Source organism: Phalacrocorax carbo, chromosome 16 (assembly GCF_963921805.1).
Source record: "Phalacrocorax carbo chromosome 16, bPhaCar2.1, whole genome shotgun sequence".
Lineage (NCBI taxonomy): Eukaryota > Metazoa > Chordata > Aves > Suliformes > Phalacrocoracidae > Phalacrocorax > Phalacrocorax carbo.
Genome location: NC_087528.1, coordinates 8,952,713 through 8,971,278, shown reverse-complemented (window position 1 = coordinate 8,971,278; position 18,566 = coordinate 8,952,713). Strand labels below are relative to the sequence as shown.

The window sequence follows — 18,566 nt, the reverse complement described above, 5'->3', positions numbered from 1 at the left end:
TTAGTTTGGCTGAAGTGAAGAAAGCGCAGTTAATTGGGATTTTTTTTTTTTTAGTTAATTCCTATAATACAGAATTTAGAGGTGTGAGAAGGCTTTGCAGCGGTTTTAATTCTGCTGCAGTGCTCTCTACAGGATGGGTTCCAATGCCATAAGCTCCCGGTGTTAGGCACTGTTATGTGTGTTGTCCTTGGCAAAAAGCAAGGCTGATAACCAAAAGGGCAAGGCAAGAAGTTGTATGAGATGTACACAAATGCTGTAGCAGTGAGCATGAAAAACAGTGAGATAGTTAGAATGACCTGACACTGCACTTCCATTCATGTTCTCAGCTCATAATTGTACTTTTTGAAATCATGCTTTCCTTCCCACAGAGTCCTCTGGAACCAGGTTTTCTCCATGTCTCTGTTTGTAGAACACGTGTTGCTTGGCATCAACACTCTGATGCCAGAATTTGAGAACTTAGTGAGAAAATATACTTCGCTTCTTGCCAAGGTAAGCAAAGATGTGATTTCACCTCTTCCCTATTTGCTTCTGCTGATCATGTGAATTTTTTGTCTCGGGTATTAGAGCTGAGTCATTTAGCTTTGTCCTTTTCCTCTGCAGTGTTTTCAGCACGGTTTAGACATGAAGACTCATCCAACGTTTGTTGCAATGATGAAAGTGCTGTGCCAATGTAAGGATGAAGTCAGCAACAGGCTCTACAGGTAGTGACATCGAGACAAGTCGCAGGGTCCGGTAGGAATATTGCCTATGTTGCCAGCACATTTCTGGGCATAAGGCAGTGCTGCAAACAATGTAACGAAAGCCAAACAAAGAGCAGTAACTTCCATTTTGTTCTGCACTCTGAAGCTAAGCAGTTAGCCAACAGGTCTTGTGTTACATTCTCTCTTCTTGGGCTAGTTGCAGCTGAACATCTTTTTAAAGGCCTTTGGTAGGACAAAATCGAAGCAGTTGTATTCATTCCTGTTTCTGAATTACAGAGATGGTCTGAAGCCATGTCCGATCTGCCTAAGAGAGCTGAAGGATCCAGTCTGCCTGCCTTGCACCCACGCATTCTGTCAGAAGTGCATCAGAACGTGGCTAGTACCAACACAGATGCATTGTCCATACTGCAGAGTTGCCATAGAGGATGTTAATTTAAATGTCTGCGTGGAGCTCAGGTACTCCCCCCTGTCCAAGGTGGAAGTGTGGCAGTGGGGCCAGTTGTGTGAGGAAATTCTGATTCACACCTCTGAAGTTGTCAACACAGGCAGAATGGGTGGAGGGAATTCTGCTCTGCTCTTTCTGGAACTGGAACGGGTCCTGTCCGTTTCCTGTTTATTGTTTCAAAGGAAGGGAGGAAGTTGCCATGGCCCCTGTAAGAAAACTGTAATTACAAAACCCTGTAAAGCTAAAACACTGTCAGTGGCTGCATTGGACCAGGGAACTGCCTGTCACCTTGGGCTGCTTTGTGACAGCTTAGAAAAAAACTCTCAGTAAAGGTATCTGGCATGACATTGCCATTTATGATCTTAGTTGTCAATGTGATACAGCCTTTGCAGACAATACTACTGAAGTGTTGCACAAATCCGGCCTTTTGGAAAGCTGGAAAAGTATCTCACGTTGGTGACTTTTGCCTGTTTCTGCTTTGCTTCATCCATTATTTAAGTGGTTCTGTATTTGGACATTGTGCCACTGCTTTTTACCCTTCCCCAGAGATGCCATAGCAAGAAATGCCCTGTTCCGGCAGAGATGCAATAATTTCTTCATAGATGTGGTCACTACCATGTGCTTCAAGGACAATGAACCCCCTGAGGCAGAGGTGATCCAGGAGCTCCTTAATCTGCTGTTTGTTCACAGAAGCCACCTGAAAGGTTCAGGTGAGCATCCTTCATCCTGATGCTCAGCCTCATGGAGCTGATTCTCTTGCCACTTTCACCTGCCAAACTTGTCTGTTTCTTATCTCCACAGATCAACCTGCTATCTACACAAAATTTCTGTCACCATTTAATGATGAAGTGGACGAAACTCCCATCATCCGCTCAGTAATGCTGAAGCTCCTCCTGAAGTACAGGTAGGCACAGTCAGACAACTGAGGGATGTTACACTAGGGTGTCGTTCAGCTTTGTTTTTCCTGACCTCATCAAACCAATCTGTTTGTTCTCCTCACTTCCATGCTGTTCATTGAGTTTGAGTCATTACAGGTGAAATTCATCCTGTGCCTTTGTATTAGTCATGCAACTTGGCTGGCTTGCATGTAGCTTGTGTTGAAGTATCTCGCTAGTCGGTGCCAAGGTTTACCTAGCTATTCTTAACCGAAACCAGTGCTGAATGTGGGTGGCTTGGGTAGCCTAAAGATAGCCGATTAATTGATATGCTCTAGATCAGCAAAGCAATACTCCCCATCCACAGATACTTAATCAGGAATGATTTTTGGTATGCTTACACAGACCTCTGCATTCATGCTAGCCCCTCCTGTCTCTTTCCGCAGTCAGTGCACAGAAAGCCATTTCTAAAGTGTGATCATCTCCTAAATCAGATGCCTAAATTAGATCAGATGACTTACACCCTAGAAATGCGAATTTGGCATTGTTAATGATCAAAGCCTAGCTCAGAGTGTAAAGCTAGATGACACCTGGCAAAAGATGGCACAATTGTTTTTCCCTCCTCCAGATGGATCCAGAGTGACCCCCACCTGTCACATGGACATGACTAGTAGTTAGATCATGATTTAGAACATTAGTAGTTGTCAGTATTGCAGTTGTGGTAAGGGCGTGTTTTTCTCTCCTGTAGCTTCAATGAAGTGAAAAATGACGTGCAACACTACCTGTCCCAGGTAGAGCACAGCAAGATCCTAGAGAAAAATGATAAAAAAGAACTCTACTTGCTTTTTGTCAACTGCCTGGAGGTAAGAGTGCTGGGTAGGTAAGAGCTGGGTAATAAAACTGTTGCAGGAGTAAATAATGCAAGAATAGAAATTCTTCTGCAATTTTAGGCCACTTTCTTGTGCACACAACTAGCTGCCTAACGAGACAGCCCAAAGGGAAGATTATATCAAATCACCTGGTCGGAACCTGCTTTCCAGTAACTAGCCTTGCTTTCCGAAGGAAGGCTTGTGTGTGTTTGCAGCGTTACATAAGTTCTTTCTCTTAGACAGGTGTCTAAGTGTCAAGTGAGGCCTGATAAAACTCAGACTCCAACATAGAAGTGCAGCATGCAGGGGGATTTCTAGTTGCAGTGTTCCTCTGTGGGACTGCGTTCTTGTTTTCACAGACACTTTTTTGTTTGCAGAGCTTTAGATTATTATGCTGTTCGGATTGTTCCCTTTCCTACCCTAGCATAACTTTTAATGCTTTGGATAACTTTAAACAAACTTGTCAGCAGGGTAGAGGTTTTATTTCTTAAAGTTTTTATTAAAATGGTGACTTAGATGAAATAAAAATTTGTATTTTTACTAAGGGAAAGACAGGTAGAGCTTGGCATCTTGGAGCATGTGATGTGTGTTTCAGCATCTTTGTGACCAGTCAGCATGCTCATAACAATCTTGCTCAGCTATATGCTAGAAAATATTGGGAAGAGCTTGGGCTTATTGCTGAAGGTGGTGTTTGGCGATGCGGCAGAGGTTTAGGATAAGCACCAGAGAGGTCATGGGGAGGAGCTAATGGCATTGGGGTGAAGGGTGCTGTGAGGGATATGAAAGTTTTATGTGCTTACTACAGTGTGGACGCATTGGAGGTATAAAGTACCAATGCACAGGATGTCTGAATCAAGAGGTTCTGCCACTCATGCAATATTCTGGCCATCTTTAGGATTCTATGTGTGAAAAGTCTGAGGGCAGCCTTGGATATGAGCATGTAAACTCTCTGACTGGAGAGAGAGGCTTTCCAGAGAACTATCTCCCAAAGAACGATCAAGAAACTCCTCAGGAATCATCTGTTGAATATCTGCAGGCAGTAGCCAAGGTTCGCTTGTACCTGAGTAAGGCTGCAGAGTTCCTCTATGACTTGCATGAGTGCACAAGTAAGTCTAATTATTCTGCTATCAAATGGAAATGCTGTATACAGAGCTGCATCCAGTGGTGACTACCACAGGAGATGGGCTGGACACAGTCAGTGCACCTGTGCTGTGCTAGAACTTCTTTGGATGCATAGCCAAGGTGAAGTGCATCAGCTTTTTTCTTTTGTCTTTCATTAGGAGTGTCAGTCATTATTTGTCCTCTTCATCATGTATTAGAAGTGCTCTATAATGAGTAGAAAGGCTGTGCCAGTGCCCCCTAGGTTGTAGTTACGTAGCAGTTACGCCTTTGGAAGGAGATTTACTTTATCCTCCAGATGCTAACAATGACATTTTATTTAGGACCAACTAAACTGAACTTTAATGAATAAACGAATAAAGCATAAATGATACTTCAGATACACGACTGCTGTAAGGCTTATTTTTTTACATGAATGAGAGCTCTGCACAGCTAAAAAGGATGAAGAGGTACTTCTAAAAAATAAGTAAAAGAAGTGTTTTGAGCTGATTTGCAGACCCAATAAAGGAGAACAGTGTGTGGAGAATCTCAGGTACTTACACAGTCCATGAAGCATCCAAGTGCGGTAACATAACTAATTCCAAGTGTCCAGCCCTTGCACTGAGGATGTCAGGCTAACGAAATGCATCCCGGGAGATCGTTCTTAGGGAGCACCGTCACCTTGACAGTTGAGACAATGGAAAGCCATTATTGAGCAAGGTTGGAAGAGCTCTGAGAATAAACTACCAGTAAATGGGAAAACTTGTCCCTGAGAGAAGGAAATGGAAGTAGAGTATGTCATCCTGTGTTGAAGAAATGAATCACTGTCTGAAATCCAGCTGAGGAAACACTCTAGAAAGAGAGCTCTCAAGTGCTCCTCTGTAATTAGTCAGTGCTAGTAAAAGGAGCTTGATGCTACAGCTAGTGCTGACAGAAACACTTTACAAGGTAGGATGTAGTTTTGCCTTTTTTTTTTCCCCTCCTCTAGAGCAAGACCAGGCAGAGGAGAAGCAGCGTTACCTGGCAAACGTGAGGGTGTTCTGTAGCCTCACCAAGAATAACTGGCATCGTGTTTACCTAATCCGGAAAATTGCTAGTCAATATGGGATGGAATTTGCTCAGAAGCTTGTCACAGACACACAGTTTAACTGGGTGTTCCCTGTGGAAATTCTGCAACAGGTAAAGAAGAGGTGGCTCCTTGGAGGTGCCTCTGGTCTCCTCTTAGTTTTCAGTTTGTGTTGCTTTGGGTGATTATATTGTTGCGTGGCTCTGGGGGACTCACCACAGTGGGAGTGGTTGTGAAGATGACTTATCCTCTGTCTCTGTTGGATGGAGTCTGTTATGGGAGTGAAAAGCTATTTAGGTTGCCGTGCCTGCCTGCTGTCTCTTTACGAGGGCTGAAATGCTACAGTTCTTGGGAGAAGGAGGAGATTCTGCCTTGTCCAATGGCTGATGAATGTCCACAGTACTCACCATGGGCTTTTCCCTTTGTAGGTAACCAACCAGTCTAATCACATAGATCGTTATCTGGCGTGTGGCGAGAATTACAGAGTCCTGCGCGATGCTGTGGGGAAAGCCATGATTGAGTGTAAGACTGAGGATCTTCTAGAGGCAGAGAAGGTAGGGCATGTTCTCCTCACCATTGTCCTATTGTGGGTTCTGGATGGCCAGTGTTTAAGCTTTATGTGTTCCTGTTCGCAGTGTTTCTTCCACTGGAGATGCCTGGGTTGCCTTTGCTTGAAAGTTACTGTGGCTTATGCTGGCAGACACACATGGTTGCTTTACTTTCTCACCTGTGTTCTAGCATATGTAATTCTGAGGTTATTTCTGTTGGTTGGCTCACCTCGCTTTTCTCCCCTTGTAATCTATCACAGCAGTTTGATTTACAGTAAGCAATATGGGCACCTTGTAGCCAACTGACTGGAAAGTGGGCAGATGATTAAAGAAGCTTTGTGCCCCCTCCCTGCCTGCCCATATCTGCCTAGCTTTGTGTTTTGCCATGCAAAAATCAAGCAGGTGACTTCTGTGCGATTTTAACCTTTTCCCAATATATATTTTGTGTATGAAAATCTTGAGGAGGACGTCTGCAAACGATGCACCTTTGAATGTCTCTGGGCCATCTCTTTATTATACACTGGTTGTGGTTTTTTTTTTTTTCCACTTGCATGTCGATTTGATTTGAAGGAAGGCATGTACAGGTTGCTGCCTAGCAAGATTGCAGTTCTGACTGGATGTTTGAAGAATAAAATACTTGAGAGTTTTCTGATGTAAAACCCTCAACCAGCTTGAGTGCTGCCAGGTTTCTTATTTATGGCTTGAAGAGCCATTTCTGCACTATCCCCCTTCATGTGCGGGGAGAGCTTTACCACACACTGCTGAAGCCTGCATCTCCAGTAACCAGCTGAAACCTTGTCAAACTTCAGCTGTGACAGCTATAGCCTCTTCTCTGCTCTATCATCAATTCTTCTTTCGTAGGCATCTAGCAGCTCCCAGGCTGTACAATCTGTCCATCTGCTCCTGGCTATTTTCAGAGAGGTCACTGCACTGTATGGAGTTAGTGACTCAACTCTTCATCCCAAACAGCAGGTAAGCTTGTGAAATACATGTTTCATTGATAAGAATGAATGAGATTTAAATTGTTGGTGGAAGAGCCTTTTGTTGTTCTGTCCCAAAGACAGTTATGTCCTGATCAGAGCAGACTGAAAATGTTTTCAAAGCAGGGGCAACACAGCATGGGAAGCAGCTGACAGTCCTCTTCGGTTTGTGGGCAATGTCATGCTGATTTTGTTTCTTTTCAATATGTGCTTTCAGCAAACAGATGCTATGACTAAGTTCATAGAGAACTCCCAAGTCCTGAATTCTCCAGACCTGCAGCAATTTGCAGCTTTTCTTGCGACAAATGCACTGCCATCTCTGACAGTGGATCCTCAAAGCTTCAACCACAATGGAGCACTAATTGAAATGGCTGTTCATACCGCAGCTGTCTTGCTGTGCGGGCAGAACCCTGTCCTGCAGCCCCTGAGGAATCTGGCATTCCATCCGCACACCATGGAGGTAAAGAGATTTATCTCATATGGCAGTTCAACATAGTGCTAGTTCTTTCATGTAGCTGCTGGATCCTCTGTAACCTAACCTTTCTTAACATCAAAAGCACCAACTTACTGTTTTAGCTGTGAATTACCAGGGTATGAGTATTTCAGTGTTGTTGGGATTAATTAGCACAACAACAAGTTCTGATCTGGTGCCTTTTCAAGGTACCTCTGCATCCTGAGCAGTATCAGATGAATACCATTGCTGATATTTGAGTGAGCAAGTCTGAAAGTAGTTGGCAGGTCATGCTGTGGAGACCTGTGTGCTCTAGAGGATAAAGGCTCCTGGAGCCCTAGGCTGAGTCAGGGTGGAGGGATCTTCTGCTCTACTTCTTCTGGCTATCCAAGGTGTAAGGAAACGTGCTGGTACACACCAGGGTACGTCAGGCCACCCCAAGAGGAATTCAGTTCAGAATGTCAAGAGAGTGCACATGCAAGCCTTAACAATACTGACAGTTCTTAAGACTGGATTTTCAAAGGTAGAATTTGAAAATGTGCATGTGCATCATCTTCATGACCTCTGCTTTCAGTTGTCTCTTGTTCCCCATCATGAATAAGGAACCAGTGAGCAACTGCTACAGGAAAGAACTGATTTATTTATTCATTTGTCACCTTCTTTTATTTTTCCTCCTTAGCACTCTTTTCTGCCTACAATGCCAGAAGATATAATGGTTCAGGCGAGGGGCTGGGAAGGAGTGGCTGCTCTGCGCTGGTACAGTAAGTGCTCCTGACTGGCTGTGAAAGAAACTGAAGGATAATCCTTGGTTTTTGAATGAAACTGTTACAAATGTGAGGACAGACAAACTGAGGTTCTCAGCATAAGTTATCCTTTGTAAATTAAGATTTGTAGCAACAGTTTATGTGGGTAATGCAACAAAGTGCCTCGAGCTTCTGTTCAGTCTCAAGCTTATAGCTGTTTACAAAGTTTGAGAGTGCAGGCGACCTGCCCTGTTACTTCTGGCAATGTTACAGTGGTGTGACAGAGGAGCAGCACTTTGCCACCTTCCTGGCCAGCTTCCAGTTCTCTGCTTTCTGCAGTAGGATCTTACTACAGACTAGGAGTCCAGGGGTGGGAGCATTCATGCTTACCAGCCCATTTGGAACTCAGATTTCTGTTCCGTATTTCTCAAGGAATTTCAAGCTTCTCTCAAGCACTGAAAACTTCCTCTGGTTCCTTTGTGGGTCTGTCACTCCTTTGAGCTTTGGGACTGTCAGTGCTTTTGATTAGATCTTGAAGCATACTTCTTGCTCCAAGATTATGGTCCCTGTGAAGGGAAATGATAGGGGCTTCATAAATGTCTGTCTCATAATACTGCCCTGTTTGTTTCTCTTTCTTGATAGAATGTCCAAATGGCCACCCCTGCACTGTAGGAGAGGTAAGAATTTGAGACTGGTGGGTTTTTAAGCAGGTGGTGTTTTCAACAATAAACTATTTTATTTACTGGTTTTAATGTTCTATTGCACAGCAGTTAATTTTCTAAACTCTATATTATTAATCATTTTGCCATTGTAATGTAAAATTCAGAATAGCTCTAACACAGCTTATACCATAAATCTAGGAAACAAGAGAGGTAGGGGTCCTTTGCCCAGTAGCATTTTTCAAATTAACCAGCTACAGCTCGCATTTTTTGTTTCATTCTCTTTCCCTGCTAGAGAGGCTCTTACTCTGGAACTCAGTGTTCTTATTTTGCTTTTTGCTAGTGTGGCCGCCCCATGGAAATTGGCCGCTGTCTCGACTGTGGTGCCAAAGTTGGAGGGCAACAGCACAAACCAGTGGTTGGCTTTCAGGAATTCCGGTATGCTTTGCTTCATTAATTCTTTCAGCGCTAAATGATCTAGTACTTGCCTGTCATGCTTTCAGGGCAAAAGGTACCAACCACTTCATGCTGCTGCCCGAAAGGTGGCATGTGGGATTCCCTGTTCGCTCAGACATGGGCCTCTGAGGGGAAGAGGCTCAGCTGTTAGGAGTGCTGGTATAACTCTGACTTTGCAGAAACTGCCTTAATGTAAGATCTTGTCAAGCTGCTAGTTTAGGGTTTTTATCTCCTGCTCATCCAGGCTAATACAGGTTATGTGGTTCTGCACCAACATATAGTAATAGGCAACATTTTCTTAAATGGATCAGCATGACTGAAGAACTTCTACCAGAGCTCCAGTAACTATTAACTTGTGCTCCCTCCTCCTTGAATCTCTGGGTTAGCACTTAGAGCCCTTGTGTAAGAATGTTAAAGTTACTGATTCTAACAGCACTGGTTTCTCATCTATCCAGCACGGAGTTGGCTAATCTTGCCCTACAGGGCTAGATGTTGCCTCTTTCCTAGAAAATGTATTAGGAAGAGACATCCAAGGAAGAGTAATCAGTCAGCAAAATCAAATTGCTTTATTTGTGTACAAAACTTACTGGAAGCCCTCGTTCCCCTGTAGCACTTTTAACTGGCAGCTTTTATGGCATTCAAAGAACTTACGGGTCAAAAAGACATTACTTGGTATCAAAGACATTTCTTGAGTGTTTTTTTTGTCAAGGCAAAAAAAATACTATATATACACTTTCCAACAGGAGTAATGAAGACAGAACTCAAACTGGCCACGTACTTGGAGAGGCACAAAACAGAAAAGCAAATGGAGTGTCTGATCGGTCAATGTCCCCAGTTGTCTTTGTTTTGATACGCCTGCTCACACATTTGGCAATGCTGCTGGGAGCCACAAAAAATCCTCAGGTATCTTCCAATAACAGTTCCAAGTGGCCACATGAAATGTAGTGAAACCTTTGTATGATGCTGGTCCTTTTCAGCATATTGCCAAGTAACTAGGGTAGCCTTTCAAGATGCAAGACCCAATTTGCTTCCCTCCTTGCCTCGGAGTGATTTTGGTTCCTTCATGCATTTGCATGCATGCGTATTCCTGCCTGGTGGAGAAGGCCCTGGGGGTGCTGGCTGACAGCCGGCTGGGCATGAGCCAGCAGTGCCCAGGTGGCCAAGGAGGCCACCAGCCCCCGGGCTTGTGTCAGCACTGCTGTGGCCAGCAGGAGCCGGGCAGGGATGGGGCCCCTGTGCTCGGCCCTGGGGAGGCCCCACCTCGAATGCTGGGCTCAGGTTTGGGCCCCTCGGGACAAGAAGGGCCTTGAGGGGCTGGAGCGTGTCCAGAGAAGGGCAGCAGGGCTGGGGCAGGGTCTGGAGCACAAGTGTGCTGGGGGGCGGCTGAGGGGGCTGGGGGGCTTTAGCCTGGAGAAGAGGAGGCTGAGGGGAGCCCTTCTCGCTCTCTGCAGCTGCCTGAGAGGGGCTGGAGTGAGGGGGGGGCTGATCTCTTCTCCCAAGTAACAAGAGATAGGATGAGAGGAAACGGCCTCAAGCTGTGCCAGGGGAGGTTTCGATTGGGTATTAGGAGAAATGTCTTTACTGCAAGAGTGGTCAGGCCCTGGCACAGGCTGCCCAGAGAGGTGGGGGAGTCACCGTCCCTGGGGGTGTTCAAAAAACATGTAGACGTGGCACTTCAGGGCATGGTTTAGGAGGCCTGGGGGTGCTGGGTTGATGGTTAGACTTGATGATCCTAGAGGTCTTTTCCAGCCTTAATGATTGTATGATTCTGATACCTGCCTTTATTTGTTCAAGTGATGGGAATCCTATAAGATGGAGTTGACTTTCTGGTAAGACTGTAGTCTGCATGCCTTGTGCTTGAACTGGACGTTATTGGCTATGCTCATTCTTGCCTTTTGTTTCTCTTTAGTCATTGCAAAACATTATCAAGCCACCGGTGCACAACTGTGTGAGTTTCCTGCAGCAGCATATTCGGGAGGACTTGGCACAGCTGACAAAAATTTTGGGGAAGAGTGTGGATGAGATTATCTGCATCCTTCATCTTGTCCTTGGCGGCCTCCTCAGGGACCCCCATCAGCACCCAGGCCAGTGTAAGGAAAACAACCTGCCATATCACCTCTGCAAGCGGTACCGGTAGATTGCAAGATAAGGGCAGCAGTTACTTAGCTTCTTTGCTAATAGACCATTTCCAACAGGCAGTAGCTGAGCTGATGAGGAAGATCCAGAAATTTGAGTCTTTTTTCTTGCTGTAGGGAGGGAAGAATTTTTGGCTGTTTCCTTCTCTTCTGGTCAAGTATGTGGGGTTTGCAAGATTTTGTGCATAATTCTGAAAAGGAATTATTGAATAAATAACCTCATGACATGTTGACAGAGCTTTCAGCTCACAAGCAGAAGTACTACTCAAAGCACAATAGCTCATACTGTGTAAAATCTATATACTATACCACCCTCTAAAATGCTACAAACAAGCAATTTGGTAGAAGAGGGATGGCAGAGTATGGTTCATGGTAGAATCTGGAGTTCAAGTTGACATAAGTCATTGTGTCATAGAGAGATATTTATGTAGTTGCCATATTTTTAGTGTGACAGCACAAATCAGTATTCCGTGCTCTCTTCTTTGGTCTGTCATTGATCATGGTCTGACCTTGGACGACTTGTTTAACCTTTCTGGGATTATGAATGACTTGTATAAAAGTCCACATCATTCAAATGAATGACTGGACTGAAGCTTCTGAAAACCTGCAGTCGCTGTGTGCTGTTTTGGATGACACTCTCCAGCTAGACTAAGAATACTTGTTTAGCTTCTGGGACCTCTGTAATTGCTCTTGGCTGATAATGCTAACTTGCAAGGGTGTCACATCTGGAAGCTTAGAAATCTGTGCTTTCTTTTAACTGAAATATTGCAAATGTAAGAGACTAAATATTCCTGTTGCAGGGCCAGTTCAGTTTGATGATGTGCTCTCCACCAAACAGAAGAGAAACAAATGGGAAGAAATTGTTTCAAACACAATTATTGCTCCTGAATTGGAGGTGAGAAATTTGCTGTATAAAATTTCAGCAGTTGAGCAGTTCAAAATCCACTTATTTGGAAATCTGACCTGCTGTAATATCTGTGCTACGCTTTTCACCCAGCTATTCCTAAAGCCAAGTAATCTATGACACAGCTGCAGGTTAGCTTTGATTTGTAAGGGTCAGCCAACTTTATCCTACTTGTGGAAAAGAGTATCTGAGGCTAGAGTTGTGCTATGATGATTTTGTGTAGCTGGAAAAGCAGAAATGTCATAGCTCAGTTGGAAGTATTTGTCCAAGTGAGTATGTGGTTGCCCTAAATAAATCCTGTCTCTCTTTCTGCCCCCCCCTCCCGCCATATACATCATCTCAAGAGTGGAAGACCTGTGAGTTGGATGAGCTGGAGAACAAAGAATAACTTTATGGTTTAAACAGCTGTCTTGCATCATGGGTTTGACATGCCTTCCCTAGGAGTTCATCATCTGCTTTGACATGTTTCTGTGTTAACTGGTCACCAAGCTATTAGGGAAATATACTCTAGTGGAGGTTTAACATGACAGGACACTGCCAATTCTGATATAATCTCTTCCTTTTCTTTTTAATGCAGGATTTGGATAAAAAACTTCTGAACTTAAATAGACAAATTCAAGAGGATGAGAGAATTTCTTCCAATCCAATAGTGAAAACAGTATATGGTGAGCCGGTCATGTTCCTGTCCCAGCTGCCAAAGGACAGTCACATACATCATTCCAAGATGTGGAGCTGCCGAAAGAGGATTTCAGTGGAGAACCTGGGCCATGTAGTCCAGCAAAAGAATGCCAAGGACACTGTCCCTCTCCTTTGGAAGTTTCTGCAGAAGGTGGGTGTGACACAGGGATGAGAGACTGCAATGTTCAGAGGTCAGTTCACAGAATCACAGACTGGTTGATGCTGGAAGGGACCTCTGGAGGTCATCTAGCCCAAACCCTGCTCAGGCAGGGTCACCGAGAGCCAGTTGCCCAGGACCAAACAGCTGTTCGATTATACGGTGTCTTTATTATAATAACTTTCTATAATCTTGAGAACTGTACATGTAAAAATATTTTTTTTTCTTTTGAACATTTAAAAAGTAATTCCATACAAGTATTCAAAGCTGGTTTGTCCAAGGACAACCTTACTCATAGGCCCCCTTTCCTCTTCCAGGAAACAGAATTGAGGCTGATTAAATTCCTACCAGAGATTCTAGCTCTGCAGAGAGATCTGGTGAGGCGATTTCAGAACACTGCTGATTTCAAGGACTGCTCGATCAGAGACTTCCTCAGCGAACCCCTCTCAGGTGAGAAGACTGTGCCAAAACTGTAATTAGTTGTGGGGAGGAGCGGGAAAGCGCTGGGATAGTCCTGTTGAAAATCAAAGTGAAAACTTCTCTTGAGCCTGCAGTCTTCAGCCCTCATTTTTTCCTTCTAACTCCCATGCAAATGAATTGGAGACCTTAACCCTGGAGTTATGCTTGGAAAAGTCTTCAGACTGCTTTAAAGAGAATTAAGCACATGAAGATTGTTCACAAGGGGTGGGGACTCTGCTCAGGATGGGCAAGATAAATCTCTGAATGCAGATGTGGGTATGCTGAGTTTTTAAGCTCTGCCCTAGAGTAGGGCCTGCCTAAAAGGTGGAATAGATTACTTTCCATTCACAAGCAGCATACAGACATTTTATGGAGACGCCTTCAATTACTTATGTTGTCAAATACTTATAGAAAAGTACTTAAAGGCCATGCAGAATCAGACCAAGGATCCATCCAGCCTTGTAGGCTGGGCCAATAGCAGGCAGTAATGGAAGAATATAAACAGACAGTGCAAATAACTCAATTTGGTACCATTAGAAAACTGTTTAATGTCTAGTTAGTCTCTCTTGACCTGTTTGAGCAGTTGCCTAGAGTTCAGTGGTGTCCTTTGAAAATTCTTATATTACGGAGTTTCATGGTGTGGCCAGTAAAAGGTGTTTCAAGGATTTGTCTTTCTGTTATTCCTCAGATGTGATGAGGGACCTGTTACAGAGGAGAGTGAATGTGTTTCTGTCTGTTTGGAACAAGCTAAGAAGCTCGCTGGACACCAATGGTGAGTATCTTTCTTTTCCAGCGCTGTTTTGGAAGCAAGAGCTTGCCAGCTGTCAAACAGTGCTCCTCTACTACTGCCCTTCCTCCCATCAGTGGTGCTGAGGCATATCCTCAAAACTGACCTTGGCTATTGTCCTCGTTTCAGTTGGGATAGAGTTAATTTTCTTCCTAGTAGCTGGTGTAGTGTCTTGTTTTGGATTTAGGATGAGAATAATGTGGATAAGACAGGGATGTTCTAGTTGTTGCTGAGCAGTGCTTACACAGCGTCAAGGCCTTTTCCTGCTTCTCATATCGCCCTGCCAGCGAGGGGGCTGAGGGTGCACAAGAAGCTTGGGGGAGGCAGCTGACCCCAGCTGACCCAAGGGCTATCCCATACCATACGATGTCCTGCTGAAGGAAAAAACGGGGGGAGGCAGCCTGGGGGCATGTGGCCGCTGCTCAGGAACTGGCTGGGCATCGGTCAGCAGGTGGTGAGCAATTGTATTGTGCATCACTTCTTTTGTATATTATTTTATTGTTACTATTATTTTCCTTTTCTGTCCTATTAACTTCTCTTTACCTCAATCCATGAGTTTTACTTTTTTTCTGATTCTCTCCCCCATCCCACCGGGGGGAAGTGAGTGAATGGCTGTGTGGTGTTTTGCTGCCTGCTGGGCTAAACCACAACAGCCATTAAAGGTTTAAGAAGATCTAGGTGCAAATTTAAGAATTTATTTCCCTCTTGTAGTAGCCTCACCTGAACTTGCTTCATTTAGGGTTTATAAGTAATGGAAAGAGTGCTGCTTTTTTCATGTTCTATACTTGCTCCTGACCTGTGTCAGCTCAGGAGAGGCTTACTCATCATGGGCTGGCTTTGGACCACCTCAAGTAGTCTTCTCCGCCTTTTATTTCAGGGGAAATTAAGCTTCCTAAAGGCTACTGTAATGCTGACCTGACCCTGGACAGCAAGCTTGAGGTCCTTCTGCCATATCGCCAGGGGCTGGGCCTCTGCTCCACAGCCTTAGCCAGTTATCTCATTAGTCTCCACAACGACTTCATCCATGCAGTGAACAAACATATCAAGGAAGATGATAGGTATGTTGCTATTCCAGCCAGGTATTTTGCAGGGCTCTGTTGTATTATGTGCTACTGGACAATCAGCTTTCCCTGCTTCATAAAGGTTTCTCGCTCTAAATGGAGTCTGTTTTCTCTTCTGCAGGTATGTGATCAGTCCGTCAGAAGTGGCTGATCTGCACGTGATCAGTTATGAGGTTGAGAGAGACCTGATTCCTCTGATCTTGTCCAACTGCCAGTACAGCATGGAGAAGGGAGGGGAGACGTTGCAGGACTTTGATCTGGAGAGGATCCAGCAGCAAGTCATCAGCAAGTTCCTGCAGGGGAAACCACTCATCACCCTAACGGTAGGAGAAGGCAGCTATGTTTTCTGCAGACAAATTCTTTGCTGATGTTGGAGCCCTGCAGTGTTTGCTGCAGCCAGGCGTGCACTGTAGCAGGGTAAGCAATGTTACCAAAGCTTTACAACCACGGGTTTCTCTCCTGACAGGGCATACCTACCCTCGTGTACAGACATGATCGGAATTATGAACAGCTGTTTAATGATGTCAGGAATAAGCTGGATCAGGTGGGTTTCTGCACTGGAGGAAACAGGGCAAGGATGTGATCCCTGACACCCCAAGAAACATCAGGCTTGTCTTCTGTCACTTGTCTTGTCCATCTGCTCTGAAGGCTTGTCTGCTAATGTCTTGGCATGCCTTGAATATGTGCAAACTGGCCTTCTTTTGTCAGCCAGGATTTACAAAGGAAAGGGCTAGAGTTCAGCATTTTCAGTTTCCTAAATCTGGGGCTCTGCCATCTCCCATGACTTTAGTAACTTGAGCAGCAATAAGAAATGGCTCTAAACTAATATTAGCGACTTCTTTGACTTCATGGTTTTCAGAGTGCTCTCCCCAGCTCTGTGATGAACATGATCAGTGTGGAACTGCAGTCTTACAGTGATGTCTGTGAAGCTCTGTCTGTCACTGAAACGACCTTGGGATTCCTGGCCATGGCTGGAGAGAATGCTGAAATGCTTCTGACTGACTACATCAAAGAAGTTCTGCAGATGGGTGATCAGACAAACTCTCATGTACTGCAGGTGAGTCCTGAGAGCAAAGCTCTTATTCTGACAGGATAGACTCTGCACTGGTTTATACTAAATCCAGCCAGCCTGATCTCTGAGCCCAGCAAAAGTTCAGCTTGAAAAGGTATGTGATAGAATCCTCTCCTCACCATATTCAGCAGCAGGGGGAGGAACAATTTTCACTTCCCCTGCAACTAGTGTTTGCAAGGTGGGAGCATCTAATAGCTTGTGATGCTCTTGCAAAACCCTACAGAAAGGTCAGGTGTGGGATGTGCAGAAGGTTGAACCCTTCTCTGCAGATCCAAGCCCTTCTATCAGCACCAGGAAGGAGAATCCTCAACTGAGTGTCAGCATAATTAGTTGCAATGCTAAAACTGAGAAAAGGGAGAACTTTACAATTATAAGTCAGCTTTCAGTGACACTGGCTTGTCTGGTGCTGAGCAGGATTGAAAATATCCCTTTACCTCTCAAAAGTGGTGACAGGGGAAGGTTTTGTCTCCTACTGAGGTGTGAAAAGAGGCTCTTTGCCGACAGGGGGCAAAGGCTCTGTGTTATGACAAGTCTGTGTGACACAGCCTTATCACTTTCCCACCTCCTTTCATGATAGCAAAAAGATGGATAACTGGATGCAAAATGGGGAAGAGGGAGAGAGAAGCCTCTGGCAGATGGGCTTCTACACCAGGTTAAAAGTGCTTGATGAACTCCCTGCAGTTTTGACCTGCATGGGCAGGGCAGGGTGTGGACAGGTTCCTAAATATCATCCCTTACATCCAGGTTCACTCCATATATGTGTTTTTCTTTCAGGCCCTTAGACAATGCCACTTAAAGCACAGCATAGCCCTATGGCAATTTCTCTTTACCCGCAAATCTGAGCAGCTTCTGCGCCTCAAAAGGGTAAGGTACACTGCTAATGTCAGTGTCTAATCAGCTGTTTCCTCTTCTCTAAATGAAGTTGCTCAAACATGTATGGTGGTTGTTTGTTTGTTCCCCCCCACCCCCATTTTTAGGATCCTTTTGTAGACATCAGTAGAGCCTACAAAGATGAGCTCAGTCCAGAGACTGCCAAGCTCCTCAACACCTTCCTTGTCCAGTCAAGGCTGGAAACCTTCCTGCAGGAGCTCCATGAAATGATCATCCTGAAGCTGAGACGTGTCCGAGCTGTCGATGAATTCAGACCCTCGTGGAGGTAACAGATTTATGCAGCCCAAATCAACCCACGGTTGTTACTATCTTAAGCTTCTCTGCCTCTGAAAATGCATGTGACAGCAACAGTTCCCATGTCCAGCAGGGCAGTCATTTGCCAGAAAGCACAACCATCAACATTAAGAACACGCAGCTTGTTCTAAGACATGCTGTCTGTTTCTGGCACGTGACTTTTCTTCATCTTACGCAAGCTATTTTGGGAACACTGCTGGCATATACCGGGAGCTGCTGTTTAGGAGTATTAAACACAAGCACGTCTGTCGTCACTCAGATGAGCGCACTCAGCTTTCCACACGCACAGCTTGGCCCTAGCAGCTTGGTTCTGACCTGCAGCCTCCCACTTCTGGGTTCTTTAGCCTCTCTGAATCTGGCTGTCTGTTTAATCCTTCTCACTACAAAATACATGTGTTAAAACTCTGTATACTTAACGTTGGTGCATTCCTACCACACAAAACACTGTGTGGCATTTGTAGTTTGCTGTACACCATCTATTAATACTACTTTTGCTCTTTGTTTTCCAGCCTGAAGGAATCGTTCATTCCTTACCTTGATGCAAAAGACTCTGAGTTAGCTACAGAGCTGGAAGAGATGTTCCCAGATGAGATTCTTCTCTCTCATGCTACCGCTACATGGAAAGCAGCTGCTGTCTTCAGAAGAGAGCACAGGGAAAGCTAGGATCACTGGCCACCACTAGGTCTGTCTGGCCTTCCTCCTACACAGGGGATTTTAGTGCTGCAAACACATGGCGTTGGTGAGATTCTGGAAGCTTGGGGGTGCTGGTTTTTTTGGCTCTTTCAGGGTGTTTTTTTTTAGGGTTTTTTTAGGTTTGGGGTTTGAGGGTGTTTTTAACTCTTTGGTACTGTCGCCGAATCAGGAATAAACTTCTTAATACCAATGGAGCGTTAAGAAGCAGGCATTCTTTTTATGCAGCAGCACTGGATGCACGGGCATCCTTCTGCCTAACGTGTACACCTACTAGAGTTCACTTTTGACGTTTATACATGAAAGGTAACACACCACACCTATCTAATACATAATCATTGACCTGACTGACCATCCTCTTCTTCCATTGGTCTTCACTTAAATTTAAAGCTACAGTGTGATTTTAATTCACTGTGCGTGCTTAAGAGGAGTTGAGGGAGGGTAGTCCTTTCATCCCTCAATTTATAGGATCATAGAATGTCCTGAGTTGGAAGGGACCGACAAGGATCACCAAGTCCAACACCTGCCCCTGCACAGGACAACCCCA

The 18,566-nt window shown here is 44.7% G+C and overlaps 1 protein-coding gene across 2 annotated transcripts in view; it reads left to right on the top strand.

Moving 5' to 3' along the window:
• The window catches only part of RNF213 (ring finger protein 213), a 54,633-nt gene extending 36,417 nt beyond the window's left edge, over positions 1–18,216 (top strand). For both annotated transcript variants that reach the window (XM_064467090.1, XM_064467091.1), the window contains exons 41-67: positions 369–489; positions 601–701; positions 978–1,157; positions 1,693–1,856; positions 1,948–2,050; positions 2,770–2,884; positions 3,786–3,996; positions 4,977–5,167; positions 5,483–5,608; positions 6,464–6,574; positions 6,800–7,042; positions 7,713–7,794; positions 8,419–8,453; positions 8,779–8,873; positions 9,635–9,794; positions 10,801–10,981; positions 11,827–11,921; positions 12,508–12,759; positions 13,083–13,215; positions 13,913–13,996; positions 14,889–15,069; positions 15,194–15,395; positions 15,539–15,616; positions 15,932–16,129; positions 16,919–17,008; positions 17,122–17,300; positions 17,839–18,216. In XM_064467090.1, coding sequence (XP_064323160.1) covers positions 369–489; positions 601–701; positions 978–1,157; positions 1,693–1,856; positions 1,948–2,050; positions 2,770–2,884; positions 3,786–3,996; positions 4,977–5,167; positions 5,483–5,608; positions 6,464–6,574; positions 6,800–7,042; positions 7,713–7,794; positions 8,419–8,453; positions 8,779–8,873; positions 9,635–9,794; positions 10,801–10,981; positions 11,827–11,921; positions 12,508–12,759; positions 13,083–13,215; positions 13,913–13,996; positions 14,889–15,069; positions 15,194–15,395; positions 15,539–15,616; positions 15,932–16,129; positions 16,919–17,008; positions 17,122–17,300; positions 17,839–17,992 — 3,865 coding nt within the window. In that variant the 3' untranslated portion in view covers positions 17,993–18,216. The remainder of the gene's footprint in view (positions 1–368; positions 490–600; positions 702–977; positions 1,158–1,692; positions 1,857–1,947; positions 2,051–2,769; positions 2,885–3,785; positions 3,997–4,976; positions 5,168–5,482; positions 5,609–6,463; positions 6,575–6,799; positions 7,043–7,712; positions 7,795–8,418; positions 8,454–8,778; positions 8,874–9,634; positions 9,795–10,800; positions 10,982–11,826; positions 11,922–12,507; positions 12,760–13,082; positions 13,216–13,912; positions 13,997–14,888; positions 15,070–15,193; positions 15,396–15,538; positions 15,617–15,931; positions 16,130–16,918; positions 17,009–17,121; positions 17,301–17,838) is intronic.
• The last annotated feature ends 350 nt before the right edge of the window (positions 18,217–18,566 follow it).